Raw genomic sequence first — 17918 nt, 5'->3', positions numbered from 1 at the left:
TAAAGGTAATGTCTTGTAAGGAGGCGGAGCAGAATATAAACTATAAGATGACTATCTTAAGAGGATGTAAAGCTGTATAGCATTGTCTGTGAAAAAATGATAGTGCAAAATTAACTAGGTACGCCATTTCTCACGCTTATACATATAATGCCTCGCGGTTTGCTGGCTCAGCTCTTAGGATTGTTTAAATATGTTGTACTAAACCAAGGAAGTGAGTTTTTCCTGCTTTATAAAAATGACGTTGATTTTGTAGCAACACTGGATTTTTTAGGTCCTAAGCACAGATTGGATAAAATCGTCTAAAATACATTTATACATCTTTATATCCGCAAAGGATTTCGATAAAAAAGTATTCAATCTTAATGCGCATAATAAAGACCAACACCAACGTGGGTAGGTAGATGAGTTCAAAGAATTGGGACTCATCAATTACTTTTTGTTATATTTTACAAGGAAAATCTCAAATCGTGAGAAATAATTTATTTTGGCGCAGCTGTAAAAAACATTCGTGTACCTAAAACTAGTTGTGCCTAGATGAACACATCATCTATGTTTCGCAGTTGGTAAAAAGAACATTAACTTAGAATTTTGAAGCTAGCCATTAGATTACTTGAGCAGTTATGCATTTAGCATTATTTTCGAGAAGTTGGCAATCATTGACTTCACAGTTGTAAACAAATATGAACAAAACACTACTGCGCATTGTGCATGCATAAAGGTACGTTTTGAATTATAGCTGCCGACTGCAACTGCCGACCGCACATGCCGCAACTGCATGAAATTGGTCGAAAGAGAGAGTGAGTGCACATGCTGCTGCCGCTTCGATCCAAAACGGTTTCATGTAAATACATACAAATCAGAAGTGCAGCAGTGGCCGATTTTTGCAGTCACGGCATGTGAGGTCGGCAGTTGCAGTAGGCAGCTAGCATTCAAAACGTACCTCAAGGCGTCAAATAGCTGATTTCAGAAATGCAAAGCTATCTGGCACAGAGTAAATTTTTGAATTATAAAAAGAATTACAGAAAAGGTAAATATATTTTTACACACGTGTCCAATTATATTATCAGCGAGTGATTCACAGCTTTTGATTGAAACAAGACGTTGACAAGGTCTTACCAATAAAATATTACCTTGAAATAAAATAATTGCATAATTATGTTGCAATATTTCGTTTACAGTAAACTTTAAGATGGTATTACATTTAAATTATTTGGCAAAAATAAACATAAAATGAATGTAACATATTTTTTTACATTCATTTTATCAGCAAAACATGTTCTAATAAATTTCAAATTTACAAAACGGCGTCTCCAAAATTATCATTAATTTGGCTTCGAAAACCAATCATAAAGTATTATAATGTCTCGTAGTCTATGAGAATATTTAAAATAATACTAATTAACATTTTGATTGACAATTATTAGATAATAAAATAGCGGGAGGTATTAAAAGCTCTATACGTTATTGAGTTGTGAAACTTATAATTAATGTCAGACATTTTTGTCTATAAAAATAGAAAACAATAAATTATTATTTGAATTAAATTATGTAACGTCGCGACAACGTTTTGGCTATGAATAAAATTACATTGATTGCAGTTCTAGATAGTGTTTTATTAATTGGTGGTATTTAAGTTAAACATTAATTTGTAATTCTTTTTTAAGCGTATATGTTTGTCTCGAAAATGTGTGATTTATTACGGTGTTAAAAGTTTTATAAAAAATTGAATATTGTAAAGTTGGATTGTTTGCATCTTAACTAGATTCTTTTACTGTTAAAATGTTATGGATATACAAGCTGTTGATTTGCATCCGTGCCATAGTCAAGGACGTAATTATACTAATGATTCTCGACCCAAATCAACAAAAAAATTGGTACGTAATTTTTTTTTTTTCGGAATTCCGTCAATGTCATCTAGCCGTATTTAAACTTGGCGCGTGTGTTACTGGCCTTAAAACCGTGCTGCACCCTCACACAAACGCAAACACAAAGCATACGCAACGATTAGGTATTCATAAATTTCATTCATAAAATTGGATTACTTCTGAAATACTGCGACATTACAATGACAAAAAAAGTAGTGCATATTAGCTATTTCCCGTCTACTGTAATTCCAATCGATTATTTACGTATTGTATGTCCTCCTCCTGACGTATATGGCACAAATGCAAATCAACACCTTGTATACCCCTTACTTATAAAATCTCTAATCACCTTCTAAGCAACATTTTAACTAATCACTACTTAAAAAGTCTTAAGTAGTGATTCTTCTTTCTCCTGCCCTGTTCCCAAATTTTACTTGTTGTCGGCGCAATATGTCATTTTCTTCCATTTTGCATTTAGTTAAGACATGCTTAAGCAACGTTTATAAGTAAGAATTTTCTTAAACAGCCCTTAAGTATTACTTATATTTAATTCACGTTTATAAGTAAGGCTGATAATATTTAGCATGAATTCTACCACTAATTATCTATTCCCTGCGATTACCGTGCGTTGCACAGGAATTACTTTCCGTGCTTATCCATATAAAAAGCGGCCTTCCAGGTTAAACCCTTCAGTAGTATTGTTTTAGCCTGCATTTTGTACCTCTGTCCCATATCCTGTTTACTTAAACTTTCAACTCCAAGACAATTTAAATATAGCACAAATTGAAGACAATCCTTTAAGCAAAGTGTGCAGTAAGTGAATGCCGTATAAGATGAGTAAGTAAACGCAGTTAAATGACTTAACAACATGATGTGGCTTACATATTATTTCGCGTTTGCTCAACTAGTTGCGAGCACAAACGTGGCTCTTTGTCACAAGTTCTTGTAATGCAACAAAGTTTCAGTCGACTCAATTCCATTTGCGACATTGTAGCAGCACAAATATGAAATTAACATTTTAGAGAAAATATACAAAGTGTCAAGAAAGTTATAATAGATAAATGTCATACATGCTACGTTAATGTCAATGAAATCCTTACAAAATTACTGGAAGGATTAGCATAAGAAAAAATAGTAACTTTGTCGATTTTCATTCACAATCGAACCACGGTTATTTGATCAGGTCAGGAAGTAGAAACGTAGCTTTTCCAAGTTATTTAATAGTTAGACGTCTTTAACGCTCATCCCTTTTCTACACTGAAAAAAGTATTTTACAAAACTAGTTGAGTTAATTCACAAATAACCAAACCTTGATAAAAGACAAACGAATTTCATTTACGTATTGATCAACTGCTTCTGTTGCATTTTACAAAAATATTTTTGTTATTTGAGTTGGTTATAAGCTACAAAATTTTATGTTATCCAATACAAAATTCGGTTTCGGCACTTTGCAACATAATATGTTTTGCTATACTCTACACACTTGTGACTTTACAGTTGACCCAACTAAAACTATTTTTTTAACGAATAGTTGCTGTTTTTCAAGTCTGCTATATTAGTTTGTTACCAGCTAAATAGTATTGTTGAGATTTGTTTTGCAAAGTTACTAAAATTAAACAAAAAATTTGGCTGTGATCAACTAATATTGATTATGTTGGTTTTAGAATATTTTTGGTTCTCAATAATACAGCAATATAATAGGTGGTGAATAAAGTTATGCTGCGCATAACAAAACGTTTTGGTTGCATCAGACACGGTCACGGAAGTAACCTGTAGAAACCTGTTCTTCTCGTGTTGCGTTGCGAGTAGGTACTTGCGAGGCGAGTGTAGGTCTAGGTAGTGGATGTGTGTCTGTTGTGCAATGTGCATCGTCTATGGCGAGCGGGAAAGCCGGCGTTTTCGATTTTATGCATGAATCATATATCATCAAGCAACGTCAAGAAGATTTCAAGAATGGAGCCGCCGCCGGTAGACGAGGCGGCAGAGAAAACGATCTCGGACTATCTGCGGTCTTGGGGATTGGAAGCTTACATTCCAAAATTTTTGGGTGAGTGTTTTTCACTTCTATTTCTTACATAATTAGGACAATAGGTAGTGTTTCATTCGTTAAATCACTATTTTAAACAGGGCATTTCCCGTTAGATGCACTTTTGCATTCTTCTGATGCGTAGTGCTACTTTGCCGAAAAGTAGAAAAGCAAGCACCATACTACTACACATCAGGGTGTCGCACAAGGCGACTGATGTCAAGGTTTACCGCCTAATAGGTACCTTCGTAGGCCAGGAAACGGCAGGGTAGCAGCGTTTTCTTCCAAACATGGAGATTATGACAGTACTCTGCAGTATTGGAGAACGTATATATGTTCAGCAATGGACTGTTATGAGCTATTGTTTGACTATTTATGCAGGTCTTTTGCTTTCCTAGCGTATGATATTATTAACTGCCTACCTACCACACCCAAAGATGATCCACTGACCCCCGCACCTACATAACCTAGGGCCTGTCCTCTCCCAACCAACTCTTATTTTTATTAAGAAAAGTCCCGTGGTACTAGTAAACAAGCTGACTAACTGACTTAGTGCGGAGATAAAAAGACTAAACTTATCCATATTATTTCAGAAGAATCCATTGATGTGGAGACTCTCCAAATGTTGTCAGAGGCTGACTTGAAAGACTTAGTGCCAATTATTGGACACCGGGCTAAGCTGACGACAAAAATCAAACTTTTGACCAATATAATGTCAAATGCTTTTGAGAACACTGTAAGTAATAATAACAACAATTAATACTTAATTAGTCATTTAAATCTACACTAATATTATAAAGCGAAAAGATTTGTATTTCTGTGTGTGTGTGTGTGTGTATGTTTGTAATGAATAAACTCAAAAACTACTGCACCAATTTCAAAAATCCTTTTATAATTAGAAAGCTACATTTACCGTGAGTAACATAGGCTATAGTTTATCTCCATAGTACGGGAACGGGAACTACACGGGTGAAATCGCGTGACATTTGCTAGTTAACATTAAAATATTTAATAAAAACATTTATATATGTTATAATTCATGTATGTATGTTAGTAATGATTACTTTTTAATTTCATTACTGTCTCTGTGGTCTAGTGGTTTGGGGCTTTGGCACCTGATCCAGAGGTTGTGGAATTGAATCCCATTGAAAATACTTAGAGCATGAAAGTCATTTTGTGAAGTTGTTCCCAGTTTGATTAGGATAATGCAGGCCGAACCAAATCCAGGGTTGTTGTCTGTCCAATAGGTTATCCTGTGCTTTGGAAGGCATGTTCAGCCATCAGTCCCTGTCACTGTCTCGGACAGTGGTCGTCATATAAAACCATGTTAGAGTTTGATCAGGATATTATTTTATATTTCAGTGTTCTAATACTACTCCGGACTCAAACAACCAAGTAATGCTGTATACAGTGGAAGATTTGCCAGTTGTACAGACATTACCTGATGAAAAATGGAAATGATCGAATTTTAAATACTATTATAGTGTATGTAGCTAGGTTTGGCTAGTATAGTGTGCTAGTTCTTTGTCTGAATTAATTATAAGTTCCTACTAAAATTAATTGATTTGATACTTAATAAATAAATATAATTGTAAAAAACAAATTTGTTTTTCTTATTCTATCTCAAGTTTGTAACCGAAATGAATACCATAGTAGGTAAGATTTGGGGCAGGATATATCTTGCTAAAACTTCTTATAGGTAGGTAAATGAAAATCTACAAGAAAAAAAAAACACTTCAGGCTGATGCTACAGGGTAGCCCGCGAAATTCAAATTTTCTTACGTTTTTTGCAATTTGCTGGCCAGTGCTAGGTTGTATGTTGATTAAAATATTGTTCACGATTGTAAGACGTATGTAGTTACAGAACTAATAATCATCAAAAGCATCAGTACAATCCTCCAAGTTCTAAAAGGTCTAGCAAAAAAGATTTTTTCAAGGTCAAAGTCATTGCTAGACCTTTTAGAACTTGGAGGATTGTATTGATGCTTTTGATGATTATTAGTTCTGTAACTACATACGTCTTACAATCGTGAACAATATTTTAATCAACATACAACCTAGCACTGGCCTGCAAATTGCAAAAAAACGTAAGAAAATTTGAATTTCGCGGGCTGATCGGAGCAGTCACTCTAACTAAAAAGTTATGTTACTTTTAACCGAAAAGTTCAGTTACAAATAACAAAATAGTTTGGTTACAATAATATTATAGTGATGTTACTAATAACTGAACTATACCAAACCCATGATCAAGTTTTAACCAAACGGATTTGTACGCGCTAACAATAAAACGTGGCTATTTTTACATAACACTTTTGTTTTATAATACACATATTAAGTTATTTATTCTAGAACACTTTGGTACAACGTGAATAATAAATTTGTTAAGAAGTTATCATTTTTGTCGAGCTACTAATAACAGATCTCTAATAACAAAACTGAATTTGTCTAATAAGAACTATAGTTATGTAGTCACTATTTTTATGTAACAGGTTACTCAATTGTTTGTTATTTGTTACTCAAAACTTTTTTCAGTGTATGAGGCCCATGCCCCGCAAAGTCGCTTATGCTTGCTTTTGAGCTTGTCAAAAATAAAACACATTAAGAAACAAAAACACTGAAAACTCCCAAGAAAGTTAAAATATAACAAAATGTCGTCGTAAAAACTTCGGCATGGCAACAAAAAGTCATTGGAATTTGTCTCTAGACATGTCATTTGTCATTCACACACGCTCACTCTTGGGTTTTTCAATCCTACTTTTTTATGAGATAAAACACCTATTTCGCGATGTGATTTTGATATTAGTTATTTAGGGAAAAAGCTTAAATATAATGCTATAATTTCAGTCAGCTTCTTTTTTCGGACATCTTAAGTTTATCTTAACTTCTTCTGAAACATAACACATTGAGAAGGCATTTCTGTGAAGTATCTTCTTGTATGTACAGAAAAGACACTAGAGCGATGCAATAGACCGACTAAGTCAAGCTGCAGTCATTGATCCACTGCACGAGTGTAAACGAAGAGCTATAAGGACCTACAAGAAGAATGGCGGCGATGGATTGACTGTCAAGCGTGTGACGACGAAAAAGAAGAAATGGGGGGGTTGTTACTTAGCCAAGAGTGATAAAATGGCAAATAAATCTTTCTAGACACGAATATTAATAGTAAAGTATTTTCCGCCAATTTAGTAAACTATTGAGTTGCATGTCCGTGTCAAATAACGCAAGGTCTTTTAAAACTAGTTTCCAAAGAATGTCTGGACATTAAGCCATAAATCAGAAGGAGACATCGTGGTATAGCAAAGAGTTTGAACACATCAATATTATTTATGACACGATCATTAGTTGAAGCAAAAAAACTGGCTTCGTCAGTCAATTTGGTGTATACCTACTTTGATTTATTAAGAATAATTTATACAAGAATTTTTGTGTTTCATAGTGTAGCGATACAATATACTTTATTGCTGGCTTTAATAAAATACGAGAGTGGATACTGTAAAACGATCGTGCATTTTTTGGTTTATGGCGGGGAAAATATTGTTTTCATAATGTTTTTTTTTCTTGTCGTGCTGTATTGGTTTGGTTATGTTTCAGTAATCATGAATCTAATAGGGATTTAGGATTGATTCCTGATCCATTTATGGCTAAGTCTCTTAGTTTTGTATGAATTCGGAATTTCTTTTAAGGAAACTGCATACAAAAAATCCAGATATACTTACTTAACTCACTTTGATATTATCCATTTTGAAAGGTTATCAGACTATCGAATGCATATTTTTCTTAAACAGAAAGTGAGATTAATAATACGTATATTCCAAAATATTTAAAATAACCAAAGTTCTTATGACCTCTTGACCTCTACACGACAGATAAGTTTTTTAAACTGCGATTTATAAACATATTAATCTGTACTTAATCAATGACATGTAGTTATACAAGCTGTTGATTTGCATTTGTGCCATAGTTCAGGAGGAGGACATACAATACGTATATAATCGATTGGAATTACAGTAGATGGGAAATAACTAATATGCACTGCTTTTTTTGTCATTGTAATGTCGTGGTATTTCAGAAGTAATCCAATTTTATGAATGAAATTTATAAGTGATCGTTGCGTATGCTTTGTGTTTGCGTTTGTGTGAGGGCGCAGCGCGGTTTTAAAGGCCATTAACACACGCGCCAAGTTTAAATAAGGCTAGATGACATTTACGGAATTCCGAAAAAAAATTAAAGAAAAAAAATTACGTACCAATTTTTTTATTGATTTGGGTCGAGAATCATTAGCATAATTACCTCCTTGAATATGGCACGGATGCAAATCAACAGCTTGTATTTTAAAGAGAATTAAGCGCGATATCACCGAATCTTGGGTTTTACGAAGTCGCATTGTAAGATTGGAAATAGGTTTTAGTGAAAGTTGTCACTTGAATATCTATATCTATACTAATATTATAAAGAAGAAAACTTTGTTTGTTTGTTTGTTTGGTTGTAATGAATAGGCTCAAAAACGACTGGACCGTTTTTAAAAATTCTTTCACCATTCGAAAGCTACATTATCCACGAGTAACATAGGCTATATTTTATCCCGGTACGGGCAGTAGTTACCACGGGACGCGGGTGAAACCGCGGGAAAACGGCTAGTAATAAATAAAGAGGAAAATTGATTGTTTGTTTGTGCCCTAAAAGTTCAGAAACTACTGAACCAATTTGAAAATTCCCACACTGTCAGAAAGCTACATTCTTCCCGAGTAGAATAGTCTATATTTTATCCCGGTACGGGCAGTAGTTCCCACGGGTCGCGGGAAACCGCGGGAAAACGGCTAGTGTGTAATAAAGGTTTATATAGTTTGTATAGGTCCTTTTAAAATCTTTTAGTGGTGTTTATGGGTCTAATGAGTAAATAATATGCATTACTTATTATACTAGCAGTATTTTATTGCTTTAATGTATGCACGTGTAGTCTAAATGAAGATAGAATATTGATTTCATTTCCTAATTTCTGTTTATTATTCTTGTTAATATTATCAGTAATGACATATTTATGTGACCTGCTTACAAATTGACCTTGACTTATTTATGATAACACAAAACACGAGTAATTTAGTCCCCTTAACGAAGGAGTAACACAAATATGTACAACATAATTTAATAGTTACGTACTTACCTTCATATAATGTTTTAAATACTGGTCATATTATAGGTAATTAGATAAGAAGAAGAATCAAAAAGGTCCAAAGAAGGTGACTTTTTTGATATCTTTGAGTCAAACATATTATTTTGAAGGTCCGGGATATTATCTATCATTTCAAAACAGTATGTAATTTATTTTTAAATATGTCTCTATATTATTATTTCTCTTGAACTGAGATATAACACGATAAGTTACTAGTTACTTTGAAATAATCGTTAAAAACAATACCAAAAACAGATCGATTTATGACTAATTATTATGCGTGATTCTCCGAGTTTTGTCAATGTGGTTTTTCGACATTATTGCCCAAAACATGTGATTTTCTCATTGTAAGGAACTTTAATGATGGCTTGAATACCGAAAGCATTGAAGAGCTTAGTTCTCGGTACACATCTGCGGTTACATCCTAATAAAGTAAGGAAAAGGCTACGCATCTGATATACAATCCAACTACTCTAGCTAGAGAATAAGAAGGGTTGAAGGTATGGTAAAACAAGATATGGTATGTCAACTCCAAATAGGTTTTTGACTAGGAGAGATTGAAGAAAAATATACGTATTATGTTTTAGACTTATTACCTACTTTTTCATTTTATAAATTCTTTGGAACTTACCTCAAGAAATCTAGTCCGCATTAAGTTTCGGTAAAGGAAAACCTGTACCTCCTTAAAATTCTCGTTTAAACCGGCCATGAACCAACATAGAAGGACATTTATACAATAACGGCCTGATATATGTAATGTATTAAATTGGGTCCGATCACCCTTTACGGTAATAAAATTTTCTCATTAAAATGTTTAGTAAACAAATCCGGGATCCGGGGTTTCTATAGGTACCTGAAGCTGAACGAGGTAGTAAAATAAAGATTAGGTAAATTAAAACATTATTTTATCAAAAAAACAAAAAAAAATCATCTTTATATATGACAATATTTTGTGAAGTACCTCAAGATACTCAGATCCTATTCGAGTATTTATGCATGAAAGAGCAGAGAAAAAGCCATTTATTTAATGGCGTGGTTAATCCCCGTAATAAATTATTTCCATAGCATTGAAGTGTGGTTTATTATCTTATGATTATGCGATCAAAGTATTCATACTAAGTAGCTTGGCACTTAAATGACGTACCTATACTTATGTGATGACGATGACATAGGATATAGGCAGAGAGAGAGCACTGCTTCGGCTCGCGGTTTCATCCGCTTTCTGAGAGAATCACATCCCCATACAGATTGAAAATAGCTTATATATTAGTCTAATACATAAGCTATGTTTACTACCATGTTTTCCATCAAAAGCTGTAGAGTTAAAGAGTTATAAACGGACACAAAAACCGACATACATCCTTACAAACCTTCGCATTTATAATATTAATAGTTACAAGGACGAATGCGGTAAATGCAAGATGCACCGATCATTTATGACTTTTCTAGCAATCATGACAAATTGATGTCATCACGAACACGATGGTGTGATCTCAGAGTACGAGAAAACGTGGTTTCATTCACGTATTTAGTTTCTACTATATTTTCTTCAAGGCTTCAATTAGTTAAAGATCTACTATTAGGTTGAGCATTTTACAATATAAACATACATAGGGCACCGATAAGAGGAACAACTTTCCACCAAAAATATTTTGGAGTTCCCCTTTGACATTCCAAAGTTTATATTTTACAACTTTCGTAAATTCTTAAGCAGATGCAGATTATTAAGTCATAATACATCGAACGACCTTTGCCTCAGTCGCAAGAATGTGGCCTTAAGTGGTCCATAAAAAATAACAACAAACGCTACGTTTAGAAGACGCAAAAAGTTTGGCGACAGCCTTTGTAAAAATAGGTACTTCACGGATCTATGAGAACATTTTCGGAAATAAAAAAGTTTGTTTACATATAATGTGATGAATCACATGTAAATCCCAAGTACGCATTCCGAAGCTGCCTGCGACCTTCATAAGGCTGGCTGCACAACTTACGACTGTAGTGTGGTTTTGTGAATTTTATCTGCAAATAGAAATCTTTTGGAGCTCACTGTTGGTAATGTCTTTGAACTTTGATTTGTGCATGGTCATTGGTTTTTTTTAATGTTATCTTTGCAAGTGTGTGTGCATTTTGTAAAAGGTTTTACTTGATGGTTCAATTATAGAAACTTGTCACCATTTTTAGCAAGTTGCACTGTTTTAAAAGTCATGATGAACTACTTGCAACTGTTGCAACGCACAATTTTCAGAAATATGGCAATACCTATAAAATATACGAGTAGGTATGTCTAACCTGTAGGAATATTTCCTCTTAAATTGGGCATCTTGTGGTAATAATTAAAAAATACTCTTTGAACTCATATAAAAAAATACTGTGCCTATTAATCATCCATTATTTATTATCCTAAAACTAATATCCTGCTCGAAATTCCAGCCCAAAACATATAAATTACAGTTACAGAACATAAAAGAAAAACAAAACATAAGTAGGTAATTAATTTACGAAAATAAAACGCAAATCGCAAGTGTGTATGCGGTTGTTTGGGAACAAAAACAAGATCACGGCCGGCGAGCGGTCATTCGAACTCTCGCATAGCTTGGAACAACACTTATATAGACGTGCGATACTCATACATACCAAAAGTGGACAAAACAGTATACAAAAATAGTTTAAAAAGTATTTAGAATTTTTGTTTGGTTTTCAAAATGGTGTCGAAAATCGTAGTTTTTGCGTTGATCGTTGGTACTGCCAGTGCTGCCACATTCATGGGCTTGAACCCACCAAAGCCTAGCAGTTTAGGTAAGCTGATTTTGTTTTGTTTTTTTTTTCTCTCGATATTTTTATTTTGAGCTTTTGCTGTGTACTGTTAACTTCATCACTTCCCGAGCCGAATGCAGCTGAGTACCAGTGCTTTACAAGCACTCAGTGCTAGTAAAGCACTGGTTTACAGCTTTACAAGAAGAGCGACTGCTTATCTGACCTCCTCAACCCAGTGACCCGGGCAATTACTAAGGGTACTGTTAGGTTATCAATTGTTTTTTTTAAACATTGATAATGTCAAATCTATATTTTTTGTTGCTACGGTAGCAAACCTTGTTTTATACTTTAATTGGAATAACAATTGAAGATCGTATAATTTGTTGGTTTTCATATCAATATACCTACATGAAGTATTGACATAGTGTTATCTATACATAATTGTATATTTATGTTTAATCCGTGTTCTTGAGTACATTGATACAAGTTTAAGAGACGATACTCGAAAGAGATATAATAAGATACATAATTATTTTTTTCGTGTCAATGTAATCATGGTCGTTTCGAATTAAAAACTGAAACCAGAATTGTGTTGATGACGCAAAAGATAATCTTATGGTTGTTTTATTATTACGAATCCTTTTAATTTTCAATAACAACATACTAAATAAACTAGATGATCATTAATTAATGAATACGCATGGCTACTTTTATTTAAATGATGTTTTCAAGTTAAACTCTAATTAATGGTGACTTGATAAATATGTACGGCAATATGTTCATCATTTTTTTTAATATTCTGAAATCAAGTTTACTCATATCATGCAAAACATGAATGTGATACATTTAAGTAAATACTGTATAGGAAACACGTTTTTATAGTTGAAAGGTTAAAGTCTAAGTTCCAGTAGCGTGATAACCAAAATAATAATATACGCAACTTTTTTTGGCAACGTACTTCTTATAACAGGTTTCAGGTTTACTAAGCAAAACAAGCTTCTGATCATAGTATTGTTTTGATAGGAATATTTTTGCAAAAACAACTTATTTGTATTAAATTGAAACCAAAAAATTCCGAAATTGTCAATACCTACGCCTTGAGCAAGTGAGGTGACTGACCTTCATTCCTTCTTAATATGAGAAGAGGCTGGTATCCTGCATAGTTTGTGAAGATGATGTTAGTTTAACTGCCTGTATGTTCCTAGTTATAAAACAATATAAAAATCAACTGTGTCTCGCGTATATTTGTGCTCAGATATATAACGGCTTAATCGATTAATAAGTGATCTCAAACCATGTCTAATTAAACTCCTATTATTTTAGTGTTATTTCTAGTTCTTTTTTCTTTATCTAATGTTTTTTTTTTCTTTTAATTTCCAGCTCACAAAGAAGGCTGCTACATCAAGGAGATAAACGATGTGATTCCTTTCGGCGAAACTGTGACACCCATCGGCCACTGTTACAGAATATCATGCGGCGGTGAATACATTGACTATGCCTCGTAAGTTATTTTGAATTATTATTATTTTCTACTAATTCCTAAGAAAATCTTTGAGACTACTACCTGATAAAAGGTGAAGGAAAACTCATTGAGCATCCTTCTCTGTGTAAGAAGAAGCCTGTGTCCAGCAGTGAGATGATAAAAAGGCTGATGAACATGACCTTATAATTTAAGATTATTGATATACTTACCCTTTCGTTGGTCTTTCACTAAAAGCGTAAACTTTGATTATTAGAATACACAGTAGATACACAGATTAATCCCTATAGGGTCACAAACTCACAATCCACTTACATTAACTCTTCATACTAGCACAGATTACTAATAAAACCTTCTTTTGTTCCAGATGTGGTGTCGTCGCAACTGATGATCCCAAATGCTACATTACCGACGAGGATCTGAGTAAACCCTACCCCGATTGCTGTCCCGACATCAAGTGTGATCTCGACAACAACCTTGTATAGTTTAGTGTTATAAGTTCTAGGGTTAAGTTTAATGTATTGTGTTAGAATCTGGGCGTTATTGAGGGCCTTTTTCACCAGTCTTTTAAGAAATCAGCTACCAAAACCATCAACTGTCGAAAGTAAGTTAGATAAACTTTGGGGACATCGTTTACTTATTTTTTTTTTTTTTTTGCAAATATTATTCGTTGAATCAGTTTTTCTGCAGATGGTGAAATTGGCTACTAGGATAGAGTTGACTTTGGGGTTGAAAAATGCAATGAGAAATGTATTTCAATGTGCCATATAAAATTAATTTATATGTAGTAAATAAATAAAATATTTTTGTATAAATATTTAAAAAATGTGAGAGTGTGGAGTTTTGATTGTGAAGAAAAAAAAAATGAAGTTTGTATTGTTGAAATTAGAATGTTTCAATAACGCCACTATTGTAACATTGCGCGATGTCTAGAGTCTTTATGACGAATAGATAGAGTTCCTTTTTCAAAGAGTTTGTATCCAAACTCTAGAAGCTATCTTGCCACCAAATTGTTGAATTTAATTTATTTTTATTGAATTAGAAATTATTTTAATTATTTTGTGTTTTATTTATTACATATTATATTATGTCATCCAGTCTTACCAAGGGGTATTGGGTTGTCTGGGTAACTGGAGGGCAGGTGAGGAGGTCAGATAGGCTGTCGCTCCTTGTAACACAGGCACTCAGCTGCATCAGGTTAGATTGGAAACCAACCTCTACATAGTTGGCAAACGGCTCGGAAGGTGATTATTTATGCTACTTTATGTTTCTTGCATCCTTTAAAATATGGTCAATCGACTGCAATCCAGTACAACAACTTTCACTGTTTAAAAAGATTTATTGACTGGATTAATTTCTCAGATAATTAAATAAAAGAAAGTGCGGTAAATCAGGAAATAAGAAGGACTGCTTATAAATAACCAGTTTAAGAGAATCCTAACTAATACCTGCTTCCGAGTGTTGGGGTTTTTTTGCTTTACACAATTGTCGCGACACCTTTTCACACACGGTCGGTTAGCCCCATGGTAAGTTATTTATTAACTTGTGTTATGGGTGCTAACAAAACTGATAAACTACATATAGCTACATATATACATATTTATAAATACATATAGTAACACCCAGACCACGGCCAACAAGCATGCTCATCACACAAATATCGACCGAACCGGGAATCGAACCCGGGACCTCAGGTTCGGCAGTCCGGCTTGGTGACCTTTGCGCCACAGAGGTCGTCAAATGGTATCATTAGGAAGTTAAGTTAATATTAAAATCAAACTGCTTGTTACAAAAGATGAACCTATTCTTTCCGCATCATCTTCCTCCACTTAAAAGATGAACCTATTTTGTTCTACAATACTTTTCTCACGTTATATGAGAGATTTATAATATTCATTAAAACATGTTACCCTGTCATGAAAATATTGTATGAATATTGAATGTGGCTTTAAGAGCCTATGCTAAAGTGATGAACAAATTACACTTTAATTTGACAAGGATTCGCTCTCAGTGTATAAATATTCAAGTTAACCTCTGCCGACCCTACAATAATATAACGACCATGAAGGCCGAATATATTTCACTGATTAAATTGAATGTACAAATTTAAAAAAGCATGTCATAATTTAAAACAATATTTCTCATTCTCCACTGAAACATAATTGAAATTAAATAAATTAACTTCGTAGATTCAAGGCGCTGAGATAATATAGCATGAAAATTCAAATGAATTTTACAATTAAGGATAACATTCAATTCAATTGAAGTTTGGGTACGATTATTAAAACGCAAATAAAATATGAACTTAACGTGTGAGAGAATGTGTGCTCACCATTTATAGGCACATGATCTAAAAGAGGTGCAAATTAAAGAAACAAATTCCGGAACAAAAGCAAACTTTGGGAAATACTATCTACGCCTGTTAAATGCGTCAATTTATTCTATTTTTATCGAGATAGTGTTAAGAGTAAGAATTGCAAACGAAGAAAGTCGAGTCGAGAATGAGAAAAGTCGGGACCGTGTAGCCGGCCTGTTTCTTAGAATACTCAATTTCAAGAGTAGATTATAATTTTATTAATATTTTTTTCATATATTTTTTATTCGGAATTTCAAATCAGTGGTCACGGAATGACGATTTCAGCCGTTTGGGCCTTTTTAGTTTTTATTTTGACAGCTGGTGCAATTGCTTTGCAATGGAGCGCAGAGTTACCACCAATACCACGTAGATTCGGTTAGTACCATATATTTTTATAATTAGACTAACTATTTTACTACACTTTCTGCATAGATTAAAAACAAACACCTGTAAAAGTGAGCCGCCGATTTTACCCGCATCCCATTTGTATTATGCAGGCAACACATAGTTACAAACATAGTTTTGGCTATTTCTACGTAGGTTGTTATCAATGGCATGCCATGCTATGACAAGTTAAACTCAAACGCTGTAGAGAAAAGTAAACATTGAAATTCAATCTTCTGTTTTTAGGTTAGGGTGGTTTTAATGGTTCATTACCCAAGACTATAACTTTATACATATAAACTTACATAACTACTTCTTACTGTACATTACTACTTCTTACTGTACATTACTACTTCTTACTGTACATTACTACTTACTTTGTACTTACTGTGACTTAGAATTACAACTGAATCAGTTCAACATATTGACTACACTACATATGTCTGATTTTGATAGCATTTTATCTCAGTAATAAGTTTATACCTAATCTTTCTTTTTTTTAACCCGTGTGCATCTGTTTTCAGGTAACAAAACGGGATGTTATATAAAAGAAATGCATGATGTGATCAACTTCAACGAAACTGTTCCCGTTCTTGGATATTGTTACGTAGTTCATTGCACTGTCCATGAGATTGAATATTTATCGTAAGTTTTGTATCACATCTTCGGTTTTTCTTAGTTTAGAAGGTGCTGCCTCGTTGGTCTAGCTGCTCGCTCGGGTTCGATTCCCGGGTCGGACCGAAATAGCTTTGTGGGTTTTAGAAACGTTCACAAAGCAGCCCTGGAGTCTTGAAGTTCACATGCACAGCAGTCGCACTACACGACAACTAGACCAACGAGGCAGTCAACTACTAACACTACCTATTACCTACTCATATTACTAGGTGTATTATCACTATCAATCCTACTACTATAATAATGGCGTCCACGGCCGATTTCGGCCACGGCAGCTATCCTCATATAAGGAGATCAGCCAGCTGCGCAGGACATATTATAGTACACGAGCATCAATATATACATATATTAAAATTGAATGGAGAGGAATCTTTTCATTCGAACTTTTATCAATTTTTTCAGGTGCGGTTGGTCTTCTTATGAGAACGATACTAGGGATTGTATCATCATTGAAGCAAAAATGGATGAACCTTACCCCAAATGCTGTCCACAAGTCGTCTGCATAGACAGAGATGTACCTTGGTTAAATAAGAATAAAACAGACACTTATCGTAAAACAAAAGAGATCGTATGGAAACTGTAAAAATTTACTAATCAAAGGTTCCAAAAGTTTTTGATTTCTTGCAATTAATCATTTACCATTTACCTGACTACCTTATTCATATCCATCTCCTGAGCCTTTTACCAACTATGTTGACTTGTATCTTTCTTAGCCGTATCCCATTTGAGTTTATATGATTTTAACTCGTCGGCTCTCCATCATATTTTAATCACTTTTTAGAGACCGAAGACCTTTTTCCAACTACATAATTATGGTAGTATCGGCTTCCAGTCTGGACTCATACCACTGTTTAACATGGAGCGACCCATCTGACCTCCATAACCCTCGTCATACACATACAATACCTCTTCGTAGGTCAAAATAGCTTATGCAAATAGCACGCATGTTGGGGCACATGTGCAGGTTACACGCATTTTGAAAACGTGCGGGTCCAGCGACTCGCGCATGTACCAAAGCTAAATACCCACCCGCGTGCTCTTGTCACTTGTCACTTGAGCATGTTGACTTACTCCAGCTACATGCACCGTGTAGACGCACCCTAAGCCACGCCGTCCTCTTGCAACACAGCATAATTATATCATCAATGAAACTAAGGTATATTCATCTGGCTGACAAAATATAAAATGTATCATTTTGGCTAGAAAAT

At 34.1% G+C, this 17918-nt stretch overlaps 3 protein-coding genes across 4 annotated transcripts; all 3 read left to right on the top strand.

The window, feature by feature from the left end:
- Nucleotides 1–3143: 3143 nt before the first annotated feature.
- On the top strand, nt 3144–5402 carry LOC124636574. Of its 2 annotated transcripts, none has more exons than XM_047172713.1 (3): nt 3144–3912; nt 4488–4627; nt 5254–5402. In XM_047172713.1, exons 1-3 carry the CDS (start codon nt 3777–3779, stop codon nt 5350–5352), a joined length of 375 nt encoding a protein of 124 aa, XP_047028669.1. In that variant the 5' UTR covers nt 3144–3776; the 3' UTR covers nt 5353–5402. The 2 variants fall into 2 exon arrangements, with proteins under 2 accessions (XP_047028669.1, XP_047028668.1); XM_047172712.1 differs by having other exon boundaries at nt 3157–3912; nt 4485–4627.
- Nucleotides 5403–11629: 6227 nt separating this feature from the next.
- On the top strand, nt 11630–14352 carry LOC124636321. The gene is made up of 3 exons (XM_047172369.1): nt 11630–11857; nt 13196–13316; nt 13663–14352. The coding sequence occupies exons 1-3, from the start codon at nt 11764–11766 to the stop codon at nt 13778–13780; spliced, it is 333 nt and encodes a 110-aa protein (XP_047028325.1). The 5' UTR covers nt 11630–11763; the 3' UTR covers nt 13781–14352.
- Nucleotides 14353–15357: 1005 nt separating this feature from the next.
- LOC124636637 lies at nt 15358–17293 on the top strand. Its single transcript, XM_047172802.1, has 4 exons — nt 15358–15363; nt 15858–16026; nt 16560–16680; nt 17113–17293. The coding sequence occupies exons 1-4, from the start codon at nt 15358–15360 to the stop codon at nt 17291–17293; spliced, it is 477 nt and encodes a 158-aa protein (XP_047028758.1).
- Nucleotides 17294–17918: the final 625 nt, after the last annotated feature.

Source organism: Helicoverpa zea, chromosome 14, assembly GCF_022581195.2.
Source record: "Helicoverpa zea isolate HzStark_Cry1AcR chromosome 14, ilHelZeax1.1, whole genome shotgun sequence".
Taxonomy (NCBI): domain Eukaryota; kingdom Metazoa; phylum Arthropoda; class Insecta; order Lepidoptera; family Noctuidae; genus Helicoverpa; species Helicoverpa zea.
The sequence above is the reverse complement of the archived record's forward strand: the minus strand, read 5'-3'. Positions and strand labels throughout refer to the sequence as shown.

What these genes read in the sequence shown, in the direction of transcription:
- LOC124636574 (XM_047172712.1), top strand. Translation starts at nt 3,777, where the DNA reads ATGAATCATATATCATCAAGCAACGTCAAGAAGATTTCAAGAATGGAG. An exon ending in TTACATTCCAAAATTTTTGG is followed by an intron (nt 3,913 to 4,484) that starts GTGAGTGTTTTT and finishes ATATTATTTCAG; the next exon opens with AAGAATCCATTGATGTGGAG. An exon ending in CAAATGCTTTTGAGAACACT is followed by an intron (nt 4,628 to 5,253) that starts GTAAGTAATAAT and finishes TTTATATTTCAG; the next exon opens with TGTTCTAATACTACTCCGGA.
- LOC124636637 (XM_047172802.1), top strand. An exon ending in ACCAATACCACGTAGATTCG is followed by an intron (nt 16,027 to 16,559) that starts GTTAGTACCATA and finishes ATCTGTTTTCAG; the next exon opens with GTAACAAAACGGGATGTTAT. An exon ending in CATGAGATTGAATATTTATC is followed by an intron (nt 16,681 to 17,112) that starts GTAAGTTTTGTA and finishes CAATTTTTTCAG; the next exon opens with GTGCGGTTGGTCTTCTTATG.
- LOC124636321 (XM_047172369.1), top strand. Translation starts at nt 11,764, where the DNA reads ATGGTGTCGAAAATCGTAGTTTTTGCGTTGATCGTTGGTACTGCCAGT. An exon ending in ACCAAAGCCTAGCAGTTTAG is followed by an intron (nt 11,858 to 13,195) that starts GTAAGCTGATTT and finishes TTTAATTTCCAG; the next exon opens with CTCACAAAGAAGGCTGCTAC. An exon ending in GAATACATTGACTATGCCTC is followed by an intron (nt 13,317 to 13,662) that starts GTAAGTTATTTT and finishes CTTTTGTTCCAG; the next exon opens with ATGTGGTGTCGTCGCAACTG.